Source organism: Cucurbita pepo, chromosome 14 (genome assembly GCF_057944985.1).
Source record: "Cucurbita pepo subsp. pepo isolate OVF chromosome 14, ASM5794498v1, whole genome shotgun sequence".
Taxonomy (NCBI): Eukaryota; Viridiplantae; Streptophyta; class Magnoliopsida; order Cucurbitales; family Cucurbitaceae; genus Cucurbita; species Cucurbita pepo.
Genome location: NC_141811.1, coordinates 3,915,089 through 3,934,623, shown reverse-complemented (window position 1 = coordinate 3,934,623; position 19,535 = coordinate 3,915,089). Strand labels below are relative to the sequence as shown.

At 37.6% G+C, this 19,535-nt stretch overlaps 4 protein-coding genes across 8 annotated transcripts in view; all 4 read left to right on the top strand.

Moving 5' to 3' along the window:
* Window positions 1–615: 615 nt before the first annotated feature.
* LOC111809873 (uncharacterized) lies at window positions 616–6,414 on the top strand. Of its 5 annotated transcripts, none has more exons than XM_023696336.2 (2): window positions 616–1,610; window positions 2,214–2,320. In XM_023696336.2, exon 1 carries the CDS (start codon window positions 1,167–1,169, stop codon window positions 1,602–1,604), a length of 438 nt encoding a protein of 145 aa, XP_023552104.2. In that variant the 5' UTR covers window positions 616–1,166; the 3' UTR covers window positions 1,605–1,610; window positions 2,214–2,320. The 5 variants fall into 5 exon arrangements, with proteins under 5 accessions (XP_023552104.2, XP_023552105.2, XP_086973614.1 ...); XM_023696337.2 differs by lacking the exon at window positions 2,214–2,320 and adding an exon at window positions 1,899–2,183; XM_087117488.1 differs by lacking the exon at window positions 2,214–2,320 and adding an exon at window positions 6,334–6,414 and having other exon boundaries at window positions 617–1,610.
* Window positions 4,998–6,962, top strand: LOC111810696 (heavy metal-associated isoprenylated plant protein 45-like). Its single transcript, XM_023697448.2, has 3 exons — window positions 4,998–5,308; window positions 6,334–6,409; window positions 6,474–6,962. Exons 1-3 carry the CDS (start codon window positions 5,261–5,263, stop codon window positions 6,794–6,796), a joined length of 447 nt encoding a protein of 148 aa, XP_023553216.1. The 5' UTR covers window positions 4,998–5,260; the 3' UTR covers window positions 6,797–6,962.
* Window positions 6,963–9,394: 2,432 nt separating this feature from the next.
* On the top strand, window positions 9,395–11,236 carry LOC111810220 (hyccin). Its single transcript, XM_023696860.2, has one exon. The coding sequence runs from the start codon at window positions 9,708–9,710 to the stop codon at window positions 10,884–10,886; it is 1,179 nt and encodes a 392-aa protein (XP_023552628.1). The 5' UTR covers window positions 9,395–9,707; the 3' UTR covers window positions 10,887–11,236.
* Window positions 11,237–12,331: 1,095 nt separating this feature from the next.
* LOC111809953 (RNA helicase family protein) overlaps window positions 12,332–19,535 on the top strand; it is a 29,568-nt gene continuing 22,364 nt past the window's right edge. Inside the window, exons 1-7 of the mRNA XM_023696444.2 lie at window positions 12,332–12,668; window positions 14,066–14,171; window positions 14,295–14,485; window positions 15,767–15,817; window positions 17,010–17,160; window positions 17,317–17,792; window positions 19,204–19,422. Coding sequence (XP_023552212.2) covers window positions 12,357–12,668; window positions 14,066–14,171; window positions 14,295–14,485; window positions 15,767–15,817; window positions 17,010–17,160; window positions 17,317–17,792; window positions 19,204–19,422 — 1,506 coding nt within the window. The 5' untranslated portion in view covers window positions 12,332–12,356. The remainder of the gene's footprint in view (window positions 12,669–14,065; window positions 14,172–14,294; window positions 14,486–15,766; window positions 15,818–17,009; window positions 17,161–17,316; window positions 17,793–19,203; window positions 19,423–19,535) is intronic.

The window sequence follows — 19,535 nt, the reverse complement described above, 5'->3', positions numbered from 1 at the left end:
ATGAAAATCTCTACTCTTGCATGTTGTCGAACTCTAAAAAAATAATACAGCAAACAATTTGATAAATCAATACACGTGTCGTGTCAAAGTTTTGTTAATCGAGTGTTGATTATGTCAAAGTTAGAGATGTCCATTGGGTGAGGAGCAAGATCGAGGACGAAAAATATAATCACAGTCTCCTGCCTCCGGCTCGGGTAGCTAACAAGTAAAATTCTCTCCTCAATCCCTCTCCCATTTTCTATTTAAACAGAGATTCTCTACCCTAGGATAAGTCCTTACGGGCCCATTAGATAAACTTTATAAGCATAATTCATCGATAATTGATATGTAATAATTTTATAAGATCAGATGTTCGAATCTTTGTATCTCAATTTATTCGTCATCCTTAAGCCATAAATTTTTTAATTTTAATTATAAAATAATAATTTTTTAATTTAATAGGCGAGAATAAGATTTGAATCTATAATTTTTTAAAGTCAATAATAAAATAATATATTTGGTTAAATTAAATTAAATAAAAGTAAAAATAGGCTTATTTTTAGTTCATCATCATTTTGAGTTAAACCGTAACTTATAATCATGATTAGCATCATAATGACTTCGTTAATTGAAATGGATTAACGTTATCCATTGCTACCAATTTGGTTTGCAGTCGCAGCACCACAGACAAGGGAAATTGGCGGAACGGGCGTGGCGTTTTCTGCATGAGAAACTGTAGAAGAAGGTATGGGAATGGAGATGGCTACTGGAAGCAGCAATCTCTATGCCAGTTAAGCGCATCCCCTCCTCTCCCACCCATTTCTCTGAATCTTAATCTCTTCATGGAATTGCCTTCCATTAATTTCCATTCCTGATTGTTCCATCTTGATTCTCCCTCTGATATTTGCAACAATCCATATTGTGTTCGATTAATTGCGTCGAGTTTAGGATTTCGATCCGAAATTGTGGGTTGTTCTTTTCCAGATTCTTGAATTTGTGTTAATTTTTGTGTTTTTCCGTGCTTGGGATCTCTGTTGATGTTCGATTTTGCTTCGAGGTCGAGGTTTAGGGTTTTTGATAGATTATGATCAACTCGCAAATTGGATCTGTCAGGGGATATTTGATTCCTGGCGGAGATTTTCTTCTACAAGAGGGAGAATCTTCTTAATCAGGTGATAATCAAATCAATGGCATCATCTGGGGGGTTTGTGTTAATCTGTATGCTTCATTCTCTGATTGCTTTAACTTGTGGAGCGTTAATGATGTTTTACTCCCACGAGGTCTATGTGTTTGGCCATGGCCCTGAAACAGCGATCAAGCTGCAGGGATCTAGCCCCCACGATCAGCTTCTGATAAGGACATCTGATTCATTCTCTGGTTTGCTTCTCTTTACTGTTGGGTTTCTTTTATTCATGGTGGCATTTGTCAAAGATAGAGAGTTTCAAAGCTTCTTTGCTAAAGGATGCGTGTTGCTTCACCTTGCCATGGCCATATGGAGAGTTTATTTCGAGAGGAAGCTTGAGGATCTCGCCCAAGATTGGCCTCGACAGGTCGTTGGGGATGTTACATTGGCATTGTCATGGGTCTTCTTTCTTGTGTATTCATGGAGAGAAAAGTACGATTAACTCCAGGTTCAACTCTTCTTTCAGCTGCCTTTATTGTTTAAAATTGTCTATTATAACTCTGCTTCTTGATTATGACGAGGTTGATGGAAATTGATATTGTTTTCACTGGTTTTTGCTGAGAATTGGGGGTGGGAACTGGGAAGTGAGATGGAAATTGAAGATTGATTTGATTGGTTTCCTTTAAACAAATTGAGCTTGAATTTGGTTTCTGTTTTATCTGATGATGAACACATTCATTTGTTCATGCTTGCTATCTTCTGTAAGAGTTTGCATTTTGCCTTTCTCTATGATTAGAATCGAAGTTCAACTCCATGCCAAAATGGGGTTTTGGACCATGAATGTAACCCCTGGAGTTGTAACCGGGGCAAGGAACAACTCGTGATAGGCTTCTTGGAAAAATGACATAAATAAACTTACATCACATCAACATGAGAAAGTGATTTTGATATTGCACAGCTTGGGCACTTCTAGGTAGAGTGGCTTTAAAGAGATTTTTGTGAAAAGTATGTGAGATCCCACGTCGGTTGGAGAGGGGTCTTATAAGGGTGTAAAAGCCCCTCTTTAGTAGATGCATTTTAAAACCGTGAGGCTGACGACGGTATGTAACAGGCTAAAACGGACAATATCTACTGGCGATGGGCTTGGGCTGTTACAAATGGTATTAGAGGCAAACACTAGACGGTGTGCTAGTTAGGACGCTGGGCTCCAAGGGGGGTGGATTGTGAGATCTCATATCAGTTGGAGAGGAGTCTTATAAGGGTATGGAAACCTCTCCCTAGTAGACGCATTTTAAAACCGTGAGGCTGACGACGATACGTAATAGGCCAAAGTGGACAATATCTATTGATGGTGGGTTTGGGCTGTTACAAAGCATGTGAGTGATGAAAAAACATGTCGAAAGGACTTAGGCTTGTTTACAAGTGATGATAAAGCATGTCATACGACACATTCAGATTGCTAGAGAAGCAGGGAATTGAGAGTATTGGAGCTATCAAGTGCAGAATCTTGGGTTGGGGACTTCGACTTGTTTGATCGTCGTGCTGAGTTTATATATCTTGAAGGACAGTAATAATAGTAATAAGGCTTCATATCCTCAAAATGCCCAGATGATTTGATTTGCCCCATTTCGAATACTCCTCATCCCATCATATTTGCCTTGGCATGGTATTGGAACCTTTAGTCACTTCCCTTCATTTATTGTTGGAAAACGAACATCAGAATTCCCTTTTGGCATGGAGGAAAAGACTTGATGATTCTGCAACTTACTATGATGCTTCACTGCGAGTTCGACTAACTAGTTAAGGGACAAGTTGCGAAACTAGGTATCGTTGAAGCCACGAGATCAAATTATGGTAGCTATTTATGTAGTATACTAAAAATTCCGAGTTTTGGATGCCAAATGTTAAAGGCGTGGCTGTCACATAACATCCATAGAACCACATGTGAGGTAGGCCAAACACTCGTTCATACCTGGGAAAAGTGAAGTAACTTTAATATGTTGTCCGCTTGGAGGCAGTGCTTTTATTTGAACTCTTTCTATGGCCTTGACTGACTGATGTGAGTACAAAGTTTCTTTCGGTTGAACTGATATATATTTGCCAAAATATCAGTTGGAGAGGGCAACGAAACATTTCTTATAAAGGTGTGGAAACCTCTCCTTAATAAATGAGTTTCAAAACCTTGAGGGGAAGCCTGAAAGAGAAAGCCCAAAAAAGATAATATCTGCTAGCGGTAAGATTGAGCTGTTACAAATGGTATCAGAACCAAACACTGGACGGTATGTGAGCGAGGACATTGGGCCCCCAAGGGGAGTGAATAGTGAGATCCCGTATCGGTTAGAGAGGGGAACGAAACATTCCTTATAAAAGGTGTGGAAACCTCTCCCTAGTAGACACATTCTAAACCCGTGAGCCTGACGACGATACATAACGGGCCAAAGTGGACAATATCTACTAGCGATAGACTTGAGCTGTTACGATCCGTTAGAACTTTTTCCATTGTACTGACGAGAGTCTTTTCTTGCTGGTTTTGGTACTTGTGTCGGTGGGAAAAGAGGTAGAAAACTTTGTCTCATATTGAATGGTAAGGGTATATCAAAAACATTTTTCCACCTTTTGCTCGCGGATATAATGGATTAACTGATCGAGCTACGTTATTAGAAGTAATTTCGAAGTTGTCTTATGCTATGTTTGAGAGTGATTTTGAAATGATTGAATTCAGTTTTATCATATTTAAAATCACTCTCAACTATATATTTAATCGTTACGGTAAAAGGCTGTCTCACCATGTGTTTTTCAATAGCAATTATTTTTTAGTTCAACAATGGTAGAGTGGAAATCGAATCATTAAATTTTAGAATGATAATAGATACTATATATCCATCGAGCTATGTTAGGATAAATTGTATTGCAATTAATTACACAAGATGAAACTGTTGCAATAACCTACCATTGATAGAGTTTATTTGCAATATATTTCCATGTTGGACGTGCATGAATAGCTCAAATCGAAAAGCTCAAAGACATACCATAATATGGTCAACCTCAACATAGCCTAAATGTTAGACACGTAACGGACAAAAGCGGACAATATCTACTAGCAGTGGGTTTGGACTGTTGCAAATGGTATTTGAATTAGACATTGGGCAATATGCCAGTGAGGACGCTGGCCCCAAGGGGGTGAATTGTGAGATCACACCTCGGTTGAAGAGGAGAACAAAACATTGCTTATAAGAGTGGAAACCTCTTCGTAACATACGCGTTTTGGCGATACGTAACAAGCCAAAGCGGACAATATCTGTTAGTGCTGGGCTTGGGCTTGGACGGTTACAAATGGTATTTGAACTAGACATTGTTCAATGTGCCAGTGAGGACGCTGGCCCCAAGGGGGTGGATTGTGAGATCACACATCGGTTGAAGAGGGGAACGAAACATTCCTTATAAGAGTGGAACCCTCTTCGTAACATACACGTTTTAAAATCATGAGACTGATAACAATACGTAATGGACAAAAACAGACAAAATCTATTAGCGGTGGGCTTGAGTTTGGACTTGGACGGTTACAAACAGTAAAACATTTCTACTCTACTCTTTAAAAGATTATAGATTCAAATCATCTCCGATATTCGTGAGGTAATCTTATCGGAGAAAACTAACCCATCGGTTCAAACGTTTCTTTAGAATATTTGTGGCATAATATTCTAAAGAAACGGATGATATTTGTTTTTACAATTCTCTCTAAAACTTCCCATTTAGAAACCCACATTTACATGAACATCCAACCCCTTATCCTTTTGGCCACATCTCATTTCGTTGATTATGCATAGAAAAGAATAAACCAAAATCAGAATAAATATCTGTCATGTCCCATGTTGGTTTCTCCCTATTAATGAATGAAAACTTTAGGGTCATAGTTAGGGATAAGAGGAAGGGATGAGAGTATCGATTCAAATGGACAGAGCAAATTAAAGGCAGCCCCAATTTGAGCCATTTTCTTTTATTCCTATGAGCTTTTGGAAAAGAAAAAAAAACCAAACCTCATAATAAGAATAAATACACACACAATGCTCCATGCAGAAACAGCAAAAGGGAACCCCATAACTTGCTATATATTATACATTTATACAACCAAACCCTTCAGCCATATCGACCATCGTCATGTTCGGGCGACGATTTCATCGAAAACGATCCTCCAATGCCATGTCGGTAAGTACTGCACTCCTTCCTTTTCGTTTTCTCTAATGTCTTTAACTCTTACTGAAACTGTGAGATCCCATGTTGGTTGATGAGGAGAACGAAACATTCTTTATAAGGGTATGGAAACGTCTCCTTAGCACATGCGTTTTAGAAAACTTGAGGGGAAGCCCGAAAGGGAAAGTTCAAAGAAGACAATATTTTCTAGTGGAGTGCCGTCTTTCCCTTCCGTTTTCTCTAATGTCTTTAACTCTTACTGAAACTGTGAGATCTCACCTGGGTTGGTGAGGAGAGCAAAACATTCTTTATAAGAGTGTGGAAACCTCTCCCTAACAAACGCGTTTTAAAAACTTTGAGGGGAAGCCCGAAAGGGAAAGTTCAAGGAGGACAATATCTGCTAGTGGTATGCAGTCATTCCCTTCCGTTTTCTATAATGTCTTTAACTCTTACTGAAACTGTGAGATTTCTCATGGGTTGGTGATGAGAACAAAACATTCTTTATAAGGGTGTGGAAACCTCTCCCTAGTAGACGCGTTTTAGAAACCTTGAGAGGAAGCCCGAAAGGGAAAGTTCAAAGAGGACAATATCTGCTAGTGGTGTGCTGTCTTTCCCTTCTGTTTTCTCTAATGTCTTTAACTCTTACTGAAACTGTCAGATCTCATCTGGGTTGGTGATGAGAACAAAACATTCTTTATAAGGGTGTGGAAACCTCTCCCTAGTAGACGCGTTCTAGAAACCTTGAGAGGAAAGTTCAAAGAGGACAATATCTGCTAGTGGTGTACTGTCTTTCCCCTCTGTTTTCTCTAATGTCTTTAACTCTTACTGAAACTGTGAGATCTCACATGGGTTGACGAGGAGAGCAAAACATTCTTTATCAGAGTCTGGAAACCTCTCCTTAGCAAACGCATTTTAAAAACCTTGAGGGGAAGCCCGAAAAGGACAATATCTGCTAGCGGTGGACTTTGGCTGTTACTAAAACTTAAAAGCTTAAGTCGAGTTATCGTATATTTAATCCATTTAATGCTCGTATGCATCAGATTGTCGAGCTTCTAGTGCACATGGACTGCAATGGATGCGAGGATCGGGTTCGAAGAGCGATCTCTAAGATCGAAGGCAAGTACTACTATTTAATGAGCAAATTTTGTTTGTGAGCTAACTGAGAAAAGTTACATAACAGGAGTAGATAGCTTGGAAATAGACATGGACAAACAGAAGGTGACTGTAACTGGATATGTAGAAGAACGAAAAGTACTAAAGAAGGTGAGAGGAACGGGGCGAAAAGCCGAGCTATGGCCGTTCCCTTACGACAGTGAATACTATCCATACGCGTCGCAATACTACGACGAATCGACGTATGCGTCGACGTATAATTATTACAGGCATGGTTTTAATGAAGGCGTCCATGGATACTTCCCAGATCCTTTATATTCAACTGTTAGTGATAACACTGTTCATCTTTTTAGTGAAGATAATGTCCATGCTTATTGTAGTGTTATGTGATCCATTATTCCATATAATCCCTATGTGAGCTTCATAAACGAACAAATATGTGGAGCGTAGGATTTGAAATGTCGAGAATATGCATTATACATACAAATCAGTTGAACTATGCTCGTGTTGATAGATACTTGCGTTATTCAACAATGAAAACGAGTTAAATCTATAATGTCGGGTCCCGTCTCTCTTTATTTATTACAAGTTCCAATATCGGATTTTTAAAGATTTTGAGGCCGCACATATAATGATGTGATGTTAGAATATATATTTATTTATTGAGTGAAAATAAAAATAACGTGTTATAATTCGAAGAATTGATGCTCGTTCATAAAATTGAAAAAATTTACTCATTCCAAATGGTTATATACTTGTAATAACTTACTCGATCTAAAACGATTTATGTTGTAATAGAATTTGGAACTGTTAAAAGCATAATAATACTAAAAATTGACAATTTCATAATATTAAAATACCGAATAATGTAGGCAAGGGAAGTCGGTAAAATGGATTCGTACCTTTGAGAAAAGTTATGAGAAAAGGATTGTCCCTAAGGATTGGGCACGGGGTCCCAGTCCCAAATCCGTCTGTTGTTGGTGGACTGCTCGAGCTGCTCCCGTGACAAGAGTGGATCGCTGCGTGTCGGCCGAGGGACGGACCGTTGGTTGTCAATGGACTGCTCGAGCTGCTCTTGTGACAATAGTGGGTCGCTGCGTGTTGGCCGAGGGACGAACTGAGAACGTGTGAGGAAGAACTAAATCCCGATAATACTCACTTAAAGTTATCACCTCAAACTTAATGCCAATACGAGTGTAGTAGATCAGTAATTAAAGCGTAAAATATATTTTTTTTTTCTTTTATAGTTCAAATACCCACAACAAACGAAAGAAACCTAAATTAACACAAAATTAGCCATCGAAATGGAAACGACAAAAAAACAAAAAGAGGATAAGATATGGAATCCTATAAGAATATATTCCTATAATTATTTAAAAATGACATTTAAGAAGAAAAAGTTGGGAATATATAAATTAAAAAAATCATAGCATTGGGAATAAACATATGATTGATGTGTGTGTGAGAAGAATATATGATCTAATAATATATCTTCATCGTCACATCAAAACCTTCATCTTAATTAAGTGATGTATAAAAGCATATGCTTAAAATAAAAATAAAATTTTGTCCCTTAAAAACATTTATAAATTATATATTATAGTTTTATTTCATCGTATTTTAGTAACAGCCCAAGCGCACTACTAATAGATAACGTTCACAATCCACCGCGTAGGGCACAGGAAGAGGTTTTAAAACTTTGAGGGGAAGCTCGGAGAGAAAGCATAAAGAAGACAATATCCGCTAGTGGTGGACTTGGGTCGTTACTGTTAGACGAACACGACTCTCCGCAATGGTACGGTACGATATTGTCTATTTTGAACATAAGCTCTCATGGCTTTGCTTTGGGCTTCCCCGAAAGACCTCATACCAATGGAGAGAGTATTCTTTGTTTATAAACCCATGCTCATTCCTTAAATTAGCCGATATGGGACTTTCATTATCCAACACCTCTCCTTAATCAAGGCTCGACTCCTTTAGAGTCTTGTCATTTTTTACTATGCCTTCGAGGAGCGTTGACTCCTTTTTCTTTTGGAGTTCTTTGTTCGACATTTGAAGATTTAGCAATCTATTGACACGACTAAGTTCATCCAACGGTTACAAGTTTAGTCCCTTACAAATGAAAATAAAAGAACGAAAATCGACATAAACTAAACCTCGGGAAAAGGGAATATGTCCAAAATTTGGTTGATGAAGAACCAAATAAACAAGAATATGGTTGGCAAGGTGATGGAAGTGGTAAAAATTGAACTTAAGAGGCAAAAAGCATCAAAACCCACGTTGAAATTGTCAGCCAATTTGTGAGCAAAAATGAAACCAAAGGAAAAAGAACATTATTGCAATTTGGTCCCTTAATTACATATCTCTCTCTTATATTATTTATATGCTCCTTTTCGAGAATCACATGCTCTTATAATATTTCAAAGTACTCGTAGAATAAAGTTATTGAATTGACGTTCTCGTACAAAGCTTTAAAAATTTGTGTGATAGGTCTCGATTTTAAATTTTGTGTCGGTTAAATATTTGAATTTTTCATTTTGTATAGAACAGAGACGCATATTTAAATTTTAAAAAGTTAAATGATAAGTCCTCAACTTATTTGATGTGAGATCCGACCTCAGTTGGAGAGAGAAACAAATCATTATTTATGAGGTGTGTAAACTTCTTCCTAGCATACGAGTTTTAAAATTGTGAGGTTTAACGGACTAAAATAGATTGCAATTGGTGGCTGTGGTAGGTTTGAGGATCTTACACGGCGGAGCGAACTCTTCTATCGTCTTGCATTTCCTCTGGTGGACCCCCTCGATCCATCTTATACCGTTGCAAAATTCAAAATGATCTCGCCACATAACTAGCCACAAATTTTATACCATTCAAATATAAAACAATATATGTGTTCATATGACCAGATAACCCAGTAAATCCAAACTTCATAAAGGTTAAAATTAGTTTTTAAATAATTAAAAAATAACCCGACCCAACAAATAGACGGTTAAATTTTGATCTCTCTGTATTGCCACGTCACCCACTCAACGGGTGTACATTATAGTAATTATAATAATAATTTATATTAATTAATTAACCATGGGTAAATGCAGATGGTAAGGAGTGGATGAAAGTTTGAATAGTTACCGAATTTGGAGGGGAAGGTCCTATTTCTACTCCTTTTTTTACTCTCGGTAATTTCCTTTTCACCTTACCCATTTTTCCCAAAAGAAAAAAAATAATAATTAAACTCAAATTGCAGTTTTCCGTAAAAAAATTAAAAAAAAAAAATCGCCATAATTAATTTCCACCGCTGATGTCATCCTCTCACGCCGACAACGGCCGCCCGGCGGCCCAAGAAACAACCACCGCAGAAGAAGCTGCTGGCCAAGAGCCAACCCCTGCAGTTTCCGCCGAAGAAACCACCCCTCCCGCCGCCAAACAACCCACCGCCCGACATAACAGGAGAACGAGCGGCAGCGGCCTGGTGGTGAGATTCGACGTCTCACAAACGGCATCCTTAACCAGCATCGCTCAATCCGCCATCGAATCACTAAAACTCATCCTCCCAAATATCTCCGCTGCTCTCTCCGCCGCTCCCAACCCCGCTCTCGCCCTCCTCCACGACACGGAAGTTACCGCCCAAATCACCGCCCTTCTCCGCAGCGCCACCTCCGGCGCCGGTGACGACAACCTCTGCCGTTGGCTCTACGACACTTTCCAATCCAACAACCCTGACCTCAAACTCGTCGTCCTCCGCTTCCTCCCTATCCTCCTCGGCGCCTACCTCTCCCGCGTCGTCTCCCGCCGCAAATCCCTCGCCGGATTCGAAGCCGTCCTCCTCTCCCTCTACGCTCACGAAACTAACCGCCGCGCTAGCCAGCCCCTCACCGTCAACATCCCTGACCTAGCCCACCCTAGCATTTACCACGAAACGAAATCCCCTCTGAAATACAACGCCACCGCTCTCAATCTCGCCGTCATCTCCCCATCATTGGAGCCCCACGGCATGGTCCGCTCCACCAAAAGGGCCCGAATCGTCGGCGTCGCCCTCGAACTCTACTACACGAAGATCGAGAAGATTCCAGAGTCTTCGAAGATCGATTTCTGCGAGTTTTGCCGATTGTGGGCCGGCGGCGACGATGAATCCGGAGGAGCTAAAAAAGATGAGAGGGAGGAGGAAGAGGAGGAGGAGGAGGAGGACATCGGGATTATTCCATTGCCATGGGAGATTCTTCAGCCGATACTAAGAGTGTTAGGGCACTGTCTTCTAGGGTCGAATTTGATTACAAAGAGCAAGAAGAATGAAACAACGCCGTTGTTCAAAGCTGCCATTGCTGCGATTCGGAGCTTGTATGTGAGATCTATGCACGATATTAATCCGAAAGCCATTTTAGCGACGGGGAGCTTGATGAGGTTGGGGAATATGGCCATGGAATCCGGCGATGAGGTCGATTACACTGAGATTCCTGCTCAAACCGTCATCAACCTGTAGCAATTTTATATTAGGGTTTTCAGTCCTGTTTTCCCCTCTCTTTCTCTGTTAATTAGAGTTTATATATAATTAAGAGAGAATTGTTGTCTTCTTCTCTCTGCGATGCTTTGTTCTTGCTCGCATGGCTTCCAAGATTGAAGACCCTCTATGGTTCGTTTACTCCTATACATTTTTTTTTTTTTTTTTTTTTTTTTTTTTTGTTAATTTTTAAGAATGATTCTAAATCGAGTGTATTGAGAGAATGTTCATTGTAACTCGTTGGTATAAAGCTTCTTGTATATTTTTAATATACGTCTCATTTCGATGTGATATCGATTCGTTTATGTAATCCAAGCGTCAGTTAGAGTTGAGTTTACCTCCATTTAATTTCTTGTTGTATAGGCCTATCGAAGTGCTGTGAGGACCAAACGAGCTGGTAAGCCATCTCGCTAAACGAAAGGAAAAAGCACGTACAGGTTGACCTCGTTACAAGGGGTGGAGGCCAGCCAAAGAAGGTCAGTCGGACTCGGTTAGGATCCTTGATCCGGTTCAACTAGGTTCTTCCATGAGAGAATGTATGCGTATCGGTATCCTTTTCAGGACCGGTTGCTTCCTTTTTTTTTTTTTTAAATAAAAAAAAACATCTAATCCCAAAAATATTTATAAAAGTGTAGACAAATTACACTTCTTGGGTTTCCTTTTGAGCTCAATGCTTGTTGACGTTTATTTCTCTCTCTAATCGATGTGAGATTTCATGAAGCTCCGTCATCGTTGACACCTCACCCGATTTCTGGCTATGATACCATTTGTGTCATTACTGAGATATCACTCGATTTCTGGCTTTAATACCATTTGTCTATTTTGGGCGAACGTCCTCGCTAGCACACCGTTCAGTGCCTGGCTCTGATACCATTTTTAACGGATCAAGCCCACTGCCAGTAAATAGTATTTTTTTGGGCAAACGTCCTCGCTAGCACACTGTTCGATGTCTGGCTCTGATACCATTTTTAACGGCTCAAGCCCACTGCTAGTAGATATAGTCTTTTTTGGACTTTTCCTTATAAACAATGTTTCATTCTTGTTTCGAGCAGATGAATGTGAGATCTAGTATTAAACGTGAATTAATTTTAGTATAAGTATTTTTACAATTTTTAATTTTTTAATTTTAATTCTCGAATAAATCTTAAACTTAATTCTTTAAATTATTTTTATCCAATTGAGTTATATAATAATAATAATAATAATAATAATTTTCGTTTATTAAATTTATATGGGTTAAAGAAATAATAATAATAGTTTATTAAATTTACTGCGGAAAGAATCATTCATAATAATATTAAAAAAAAAAAAAAAAACTCCTACAAAATTTGACTATAAATGTAAATACGAACAAAAGTGGGGGTAAATTTGTAATTTAATAAAAGCGAAATGAATTTAGGCGTATTTATTTTTATTATTTATTTTTTTCTGGGATCTTTGCGTCTGCGTACAATGGCTCCAAGGAAGAAGCAGCAGCAGCAGCAGCCGAAGCAGAAGCAAAACAACCGAAAATCGAATCCAACTTCCTCCACCTCCGATTCCCGTTCTTCCACGTCCGGTGCGAAGCTTCATATCTCCGCCGAAAACGAGACTCGTCTCCGTCGTCTCCTACTGAGCTCCGGCCGCTCCACTCCATCGGTCACTCACGCTGATGATTCGCTCTCAAAGGTCCAGAAGGTCAAGAAGCTTCAATCTGTTTACGAGAAGCTCTCATGCGAAGGTTTTACCAATGATCAGATTGAGCTGGCACTCTCCACTATCGGGGTAACTTGTTCTTCAATGTGTTAATTTTGCCGAGCAACATTTTAGTGTTTCCTTCAGCTCTTTCGTTCTATATGTTGTAGTAGTTATGGTTGCTTTGGTTTTTGAGATGGTTGTTCAATCTGATTAATTTGGTTCCTGATTAAAAAAACACTACGTGGGTAAGAAAATGGAAGAGTGCAGAATTAAGGAAGTGTTGATGGATCATGTTTACCCGTCGGTTCTTTTGTTTAACGAATTGTAGAATTTGAATGAAATGGAATTATGCGTGAAAGGTGTTTTATTTATTGGCATTTTGGCAAAAGCTCTTGTGTTTCCTTTATTAATCTTTGTGGAGTTGAGACTCGTACTATCTCTCATACAATTGCATGTTCTTTATTGAAATTTCATTTTTCTGCATTTTTAACTCATAGTTAAAGATATTCATGAATTCAGTTTATCAAACACAGTACAATATTTTGGAACGTAATTAGATTCTTTCAATGCGAGACATATTTACGATCGTTCTCCTATTCGTTTTATTTAATAGGCTGAAAGCTGAATGTTAATCATGTGCTTAGGTTACGCAGGTAGAAGATTTATGGAGAAAAAAGAACATAAACTTAAAACGTAGATATTCTAGGGACTTCTCTCGCTGGCGTAAAATTGAAAATTACTTTGTATTACAACTTCAAATGACACGACCGTATAAATAGTAAATGGAAAACTTTACAATAAAATAAACGGCATGGTTACCTTAACAATTGAACCTCTAGCGTTAATGATGTTTTACACAGAGGAACAACATCACCATTTTTGGTACCAAGCAAATATATCAATAGATGGGAAGCCTAGGGGGAATGTCCAAGCCCAATGGGTCATTTGCTATTCTCCTTTCTTTTTGACATTGGTGCTAACTGTCTATGTTGCTTTTTGGAAAAAATTACCCTCACAGGTCTTATTTTGAAGGCTTCGTGGTTGATATGGACAATGTTCATATCTCTCAAATATTAGCTTGAGTTTGCTGATGAAATCTTGTTTCTTCTTCCTTAGAAGCCGATAAAATTAGAACCCTTTTCTTTATTGTCAAGGCCTTTAAGTCTGCTTTAGGACTGGAAATTAAGTCTAGATCTCTTCTGTAACTTCTGTTTAACATCTTTACTTGCCAATTGCAAAGTTTCTACGTGACACCTTTGGCTAAAATAAATTCTATGTGCGGCCAGTTTTCTGAAATTGTTTTGTCTTACTATTTATTTTCTATTTTCAGTTTTTGTTTGACATCTATGGTCTATTTGTAACTGTTTTGACCATCTAGACATTGATTGTAGCTCTCAGTTCCTGAAACTTTATAGTTCCTCAGATGATACTTCGACCATACATGTCTCCTACAAATGTCCCAATTTTTTTTTTGTCCCGAGTAGGATGGTGCTACATTTGAGGCTGCTCTTGATTGGTTATGCTTGAACTTGCCGAGTAGTGAGCTTCCACTGAAATTTTCAAGTGGAACTTCTCTGCATGCACATGCAGGTACATTATGCTTTGTATATTCGTTTCACAGAATGGTGGCTGTTTACATTTCAAGTTTATCGACTTATAGTTAATGCTAACAATTTTGGACGTTTTATGCTACTGCCCTATAATACTTTCCAGGTGGTTCTGTTCGTATTCTACAGACTGCACAAAAAGACTGCCCTCCCGTGGGAGTCCAATCTTCTAAATATAAAGATGGAGACAAAGATATTCCTGTTATATTGAATAGGCGTAAAGATGATGATAAGCTAGATTTATTCCAATCATCCCAAGCTGAATGGATCAAACAGTATGTGGAACAGCAAGAAGAGGTACACAAAAAAGTTTGATTAATTCTACATCGATTGTTTTCAGCTCAAATTTAATTATCCAATGATGTAGTTAATAGCCAATAAATATTCCTGCTGATTTCTCAGTCACCTTTTTCTCCATTGGTTTGTATTTTGTTTGCTCATTATATATTGTTGGAAAATTTAGTGGCCTTTATATGCTTGGGATGAGGAATGTCTCAAGCTGTAAAATTTTAAGGTCTTTGAGATTTATGGAAAGGGTTGGATCAAATCTGGTTGCAATCTTGCTCGGTTTGGAAAGGGATACAAAAGAATTGGGTCAGACTGAAGTTCTTCTAGAAGTAGAATTTAGAGGTTAGAAGCAACGGTTCTGATATTGTGTTGTTCTGCTTGTTTCACATTAGAAGGTTCTTGGTGGTGATTTTGTAGTTACTGCTCTCACATCAAATGTTTGGTTCAGGATTGCTTTTATGAGTAGTGGAGTTCAAGTCTTGCTGCGAAGTTTATTTATTTGGTGGTTCAGTTTTGGATATCCAAAGTTCCTTTGTGCCTGCATTTCTAAGGTTCTTTGGTTGGTCCTTTTGTAAGCTTAAGGATTATTTGGGTTGGGATGTATTGATCCTTGGGTGCTTTCCTGGTTTCTTTGGTTTTTGACTTGGAAATTTCCTTGTAGTCTAGATGTAAGTATAGTTCTTTGCAATTTTTTTTTTTCATTTTATCACAATAAAAAAAATGGTGGTTTGACTTGTTTATAACTATTCGTAGTTTTTGTTTTTTACTTTTTAAAGAAGAAATGGTAGTTTTCATCAATTGAAAGTGAAAAGTACAAAAGCAGATTTACATGGAAGCTTTCCAATTGCTCGGTAAAGTAGAAGAAGCTTAGTTACAAAAGATTTAGCTTTAAGGACCCAAATGGAGGGATTTTGAACCCCCTTTTTGGTCGAGAAAGGACTCCTCATCTTCCTACCTTCTTTTCTCATTTTACTCGATGAATTCTCTGACCAAAAAAAAAAAAAAAAAAAAAAAAAAAAAAAAAAGAAAAAAGAAAAAAATTGTAAGATTGCTAATCTTATAAATTTTTTGTCTGTTTCTCCTTGAAATTTGGAGGCAACTTTGATATAGTCCTCTCTTCATAGCGGATATTCTACTTTTTGACGTATTTTTAATTTTTTTCATTTACATTTTTGTCAGGCAAATAATAAGATGATTAAGAACGTTTATGTTATTTATCATTTTCTATTATGAAATTATTATCTTTTCCAAAAGCAATAACATGATATTATCAGTTCTGTATTTTTGTAGGATGACTATGGAACCTGGGAAGATGACCTGGCTGATGAAGTTTCTTCTAAGGTGGTACTTTCTTTTCCTTTTTGTGAGAAAGGGTGACGATATTTGTGCTATCTTTTGAGTTCTCTGGGTGTGAGAAATAATAGAATCTTTAGGGCTAGGAGAGATCTTCTAAGGTTTCATCTTGGTGTTCTCTATCAAAGCTGTTCGCGGGATTTTCTTTGTAGGATATTTGTTTATGCTGGGATGCTTTCTTATATTCATCATAGCCACTTATGTTTCTTTGGATTTTTGTATTATGTTCCCATTTCTTTTTGTTTCTTATTTCACTTCCTTTTGGAGTTTGTTTTCATCCATAAAAAGTTGGTCTCACGTAAAAAAAAAAAAAAAAAAAAAAAAAAAAAAAAATCAGACTCATATATCTCTAAAAAAGATTTAATTGTACAGTTGCAAGGAGATCTGAGAGTCTAACCCATTTCCCTATTTCATCTTCAAATATAATTCTTCTATTGAGATTACAACTACTATAATGGGTGTTCCAAGATCCTTGTATGGATATATCTTTGTGGAGTGATAATGATAAAGGCGGGGGACTTCATTGCCAATGGTTATTAGCCATAACAGGCAGTGAGGGAGGCCTGCATAATGGGCTATAAACTCAGTGGTATAATATGCCCCTGATAATTGCGTTGTTGTGCCAAGGCCGTGAAGGCTCGCAGCCCCAATACCTGACTTTGAGATATGGATTGTCAAAGGCACATTAATATGATATATTTCTACTCTTCGAATTGGAGTTTGAAACCAAACTTCTCCTTAGGAGGATAGATGAACTGATTTAGGTGAGATTCAATGTAGAGCGACTTACTCGTAGGACCTAGATAGTTTGGGAGGATCACCTTGGCTCCTCTCTTCTAAAAAATCTACACATCCCTTATCAATATATGGACAACTATCTCTCAAACATAGTTTAGGTTCGGCCCCAATGGAAAAATAAAACGAAGCACCTAAAGCCATTTGAAAGTTTCATCTTTACCCATCGCGCTTCTTTCTATAAATATTTTCCCGAAGCTTTGTGAAAGGGGATTGCTTTAGCCTCTTCTCTGGGATGCTTTAATCTTCTTGAAATATAAATTATTTTGTATCCACATATTTTCTTTTTATTCTTGGATTAGGACAATCAATCTAATGCTTCTTCTTCACCTTTTTTGTTTTGTTAATTTAATAAATAACACTATTGTTTAATTAATTAAGATAGGCTTCTCGAGCAAGGTCTTATGATGTTATTGCGGAAGAGTATTATGCTGCACGGTTGGAAGCTGCAAAAGCGAAGGAAGAAGGGGATAAGAAAAGACAGGAGACAGCTGGCAACACCATTCGCAAGCTTAAACAGGAGTTGTTTGCTCAAGGTAATATTTGATTTCCCCCTTGATTTATGTCCTCCATTTTTTCCCATCTTAATGAAAGTTTTGCTACATAAAAAAATAAAAATGTTATACTTGTATGTATGTGTAAATGTTTGATATGTATTCCATCTTTTATCATTCCACCGATTTTCGAAGCAGGGTTATCAGATGATATGCTGGCTTCTGAATTTGAGTTTGGAAGGGCGTTGGACAATGCATCAAAGGATGCACCTACGCAGGACCAAAATTTTGGGGTCAATCAAACAGACGATGTTGGTAGTAGTTTGGATTTATCAGTGCATAGAAATGAATCTGTTGATATAGATGGGAGGGATTGGTCAACTTCCAAGGAGATATCTGTAGATCTTATGTCTTCACAAGAAAAACAATCAACTGTTGATATGGATGGGAGGGATTGTTCAACCCCCAAGGAGATATCCGTAGGTCTTATTTCTTCACAAGGAAAGAATGACTGTGAAGAGCTTGAAGATGTGGAGATCGGTAACTTTTTTGTGGAAGATATCGAGACAAATTCAGATGTAGCACAGGAATTACTGGAACTAAAGAAGAAAGAAAAATTGAGAGAACTTTCCAGCGGGAAGAATTTGGAGAAATTAGATGGCATATGGAAGAAGGTAATATATATGATGCCTCGAGTTTCATACAGTCTTTTTGCTTTCTATATATGAACATAAAACTTCTTTGTTTCTTAGTCTGTAAGAAAAAAAAAAAGTAATATATATATATATATATATATATATATATATATATTTAAAAGTTCATGCCTGTCCCAAGGCCCAGATTTTAGAGACACCAAAGATTTTCCTTATTAAGCTCATCCAAAGGTTTGAACATGTGACCTCTAGGTGTTTTACTTAGAGACTGTATGCCTTAATCTACTGTTGCACCTTGGGGCTAAAAAAGTAAAGAAGATTTTGGAACCGTGTGATTTCAGTTTTATGTTGGATTATTTGGTTGGAAACAAATAAGAGAATCATTGGAGATAAGTGTAGATGTTTAAAGTAGAGTCAATTTATTTATTTATTTAGTTATTCTATTTCTCATGATCGACTGGGTGTTTCTATTACCTTGAGGCTGTCTCGTGGAATTAGGCAAAGTAAGATTCTCTCCCACTATCTTCCTTTTAGTTCAGGTGGCTTAGAAAACTAATCTCAGGGAGCTGGGTCATGTTCTACACCATCCCTTCACTTTGGAAGTTTAGGGATCTATCAATTAATCATTCATTTTTGTGTGTGTAGCTAGGAGTAAAATGCTTTCAGAAGCGTAAGAAGATGTTGAGAGGTTCTCTTGAAAAAGAGTCAAAATATGGGTTTTGTTTTTTTTCCAAAAAGAGAACTGTTATTGAAGATTGAAACTGGAAAGTCACAAGAAGTTCAAAGAAAACTAGCTCCTCCCTAGATTTGGGGGCTTTTATCTCTCTCTTTAGGTTGTTTTGCTGATGCTTTTTGCACCCCCAATGGGAGTTTATGTCTTTGAACATTTTCTTTTCCTTTTCATTAACCAATAAAATGTTTGTATCCAGTTAAAAAAAAAGGAAAAGATGAAAATTACAAGAATGCCCCCCATTAGTAACACAAATCCAATTTGTGGATTACCCTATAAAAATGTGAAAAACTATTGAAGTTTGGATTTGATTTCTATTTGGTCTCTAAAAATTTCAGAAGTAGCAATTTGGTTCCTGAGGTTCAAAAAACGGTTCTAACTGGTCCCTAGTTATGTTCATCAATAGAAAAATGATTTGACATTGTTGAGGTTTTAAATTTTCAGGTTCTTGATGTTCAATTATTAATATTATGTAGATGTTGGTTTCTCATTTTAATTTCATAATTTTATGAAGACTTCAAGTTTTTTATTCTCTAGTTATTTAGATTCTGCAAATAAATTCTGTAGACTTGTTTCATTTGATACATACACATTTTTGTTTCCTGTGGAAGACATTCATTTTTTCTAGTGCGCTTGTATTCTTGCTTTCGTTTGCCATGAAAGTGTGGTTTCTCGTAATAAAAATGCTTGAAATGAATACAGGGGGACCCACTAAAGATTCCCAAGGCTGTTCTTCATCAATTATGTCAAAAAGCAGGGTGGGATGCACCAAAATTTAACAAAATCCACAGAAAGGAAAATGTTTTTTTCTATGCTGTCAACATATTGCGTAAAGCAAGTGGGAGAGGTAAAAACCGAAAAGCTGGAGGTCTTATCACACTTCAGCTTCCCGATGCTGATGAAATTTTTGATTCTGCGGAGGTACTTCCCCTCTTTCGCAACTTTTACGTTATAATACATTGTTGTGCTTAGCCATGGTGAAAATTAGAATTGGGAATCAAATCATCGATGCACCAGTTGTGCTCTTTATTTAG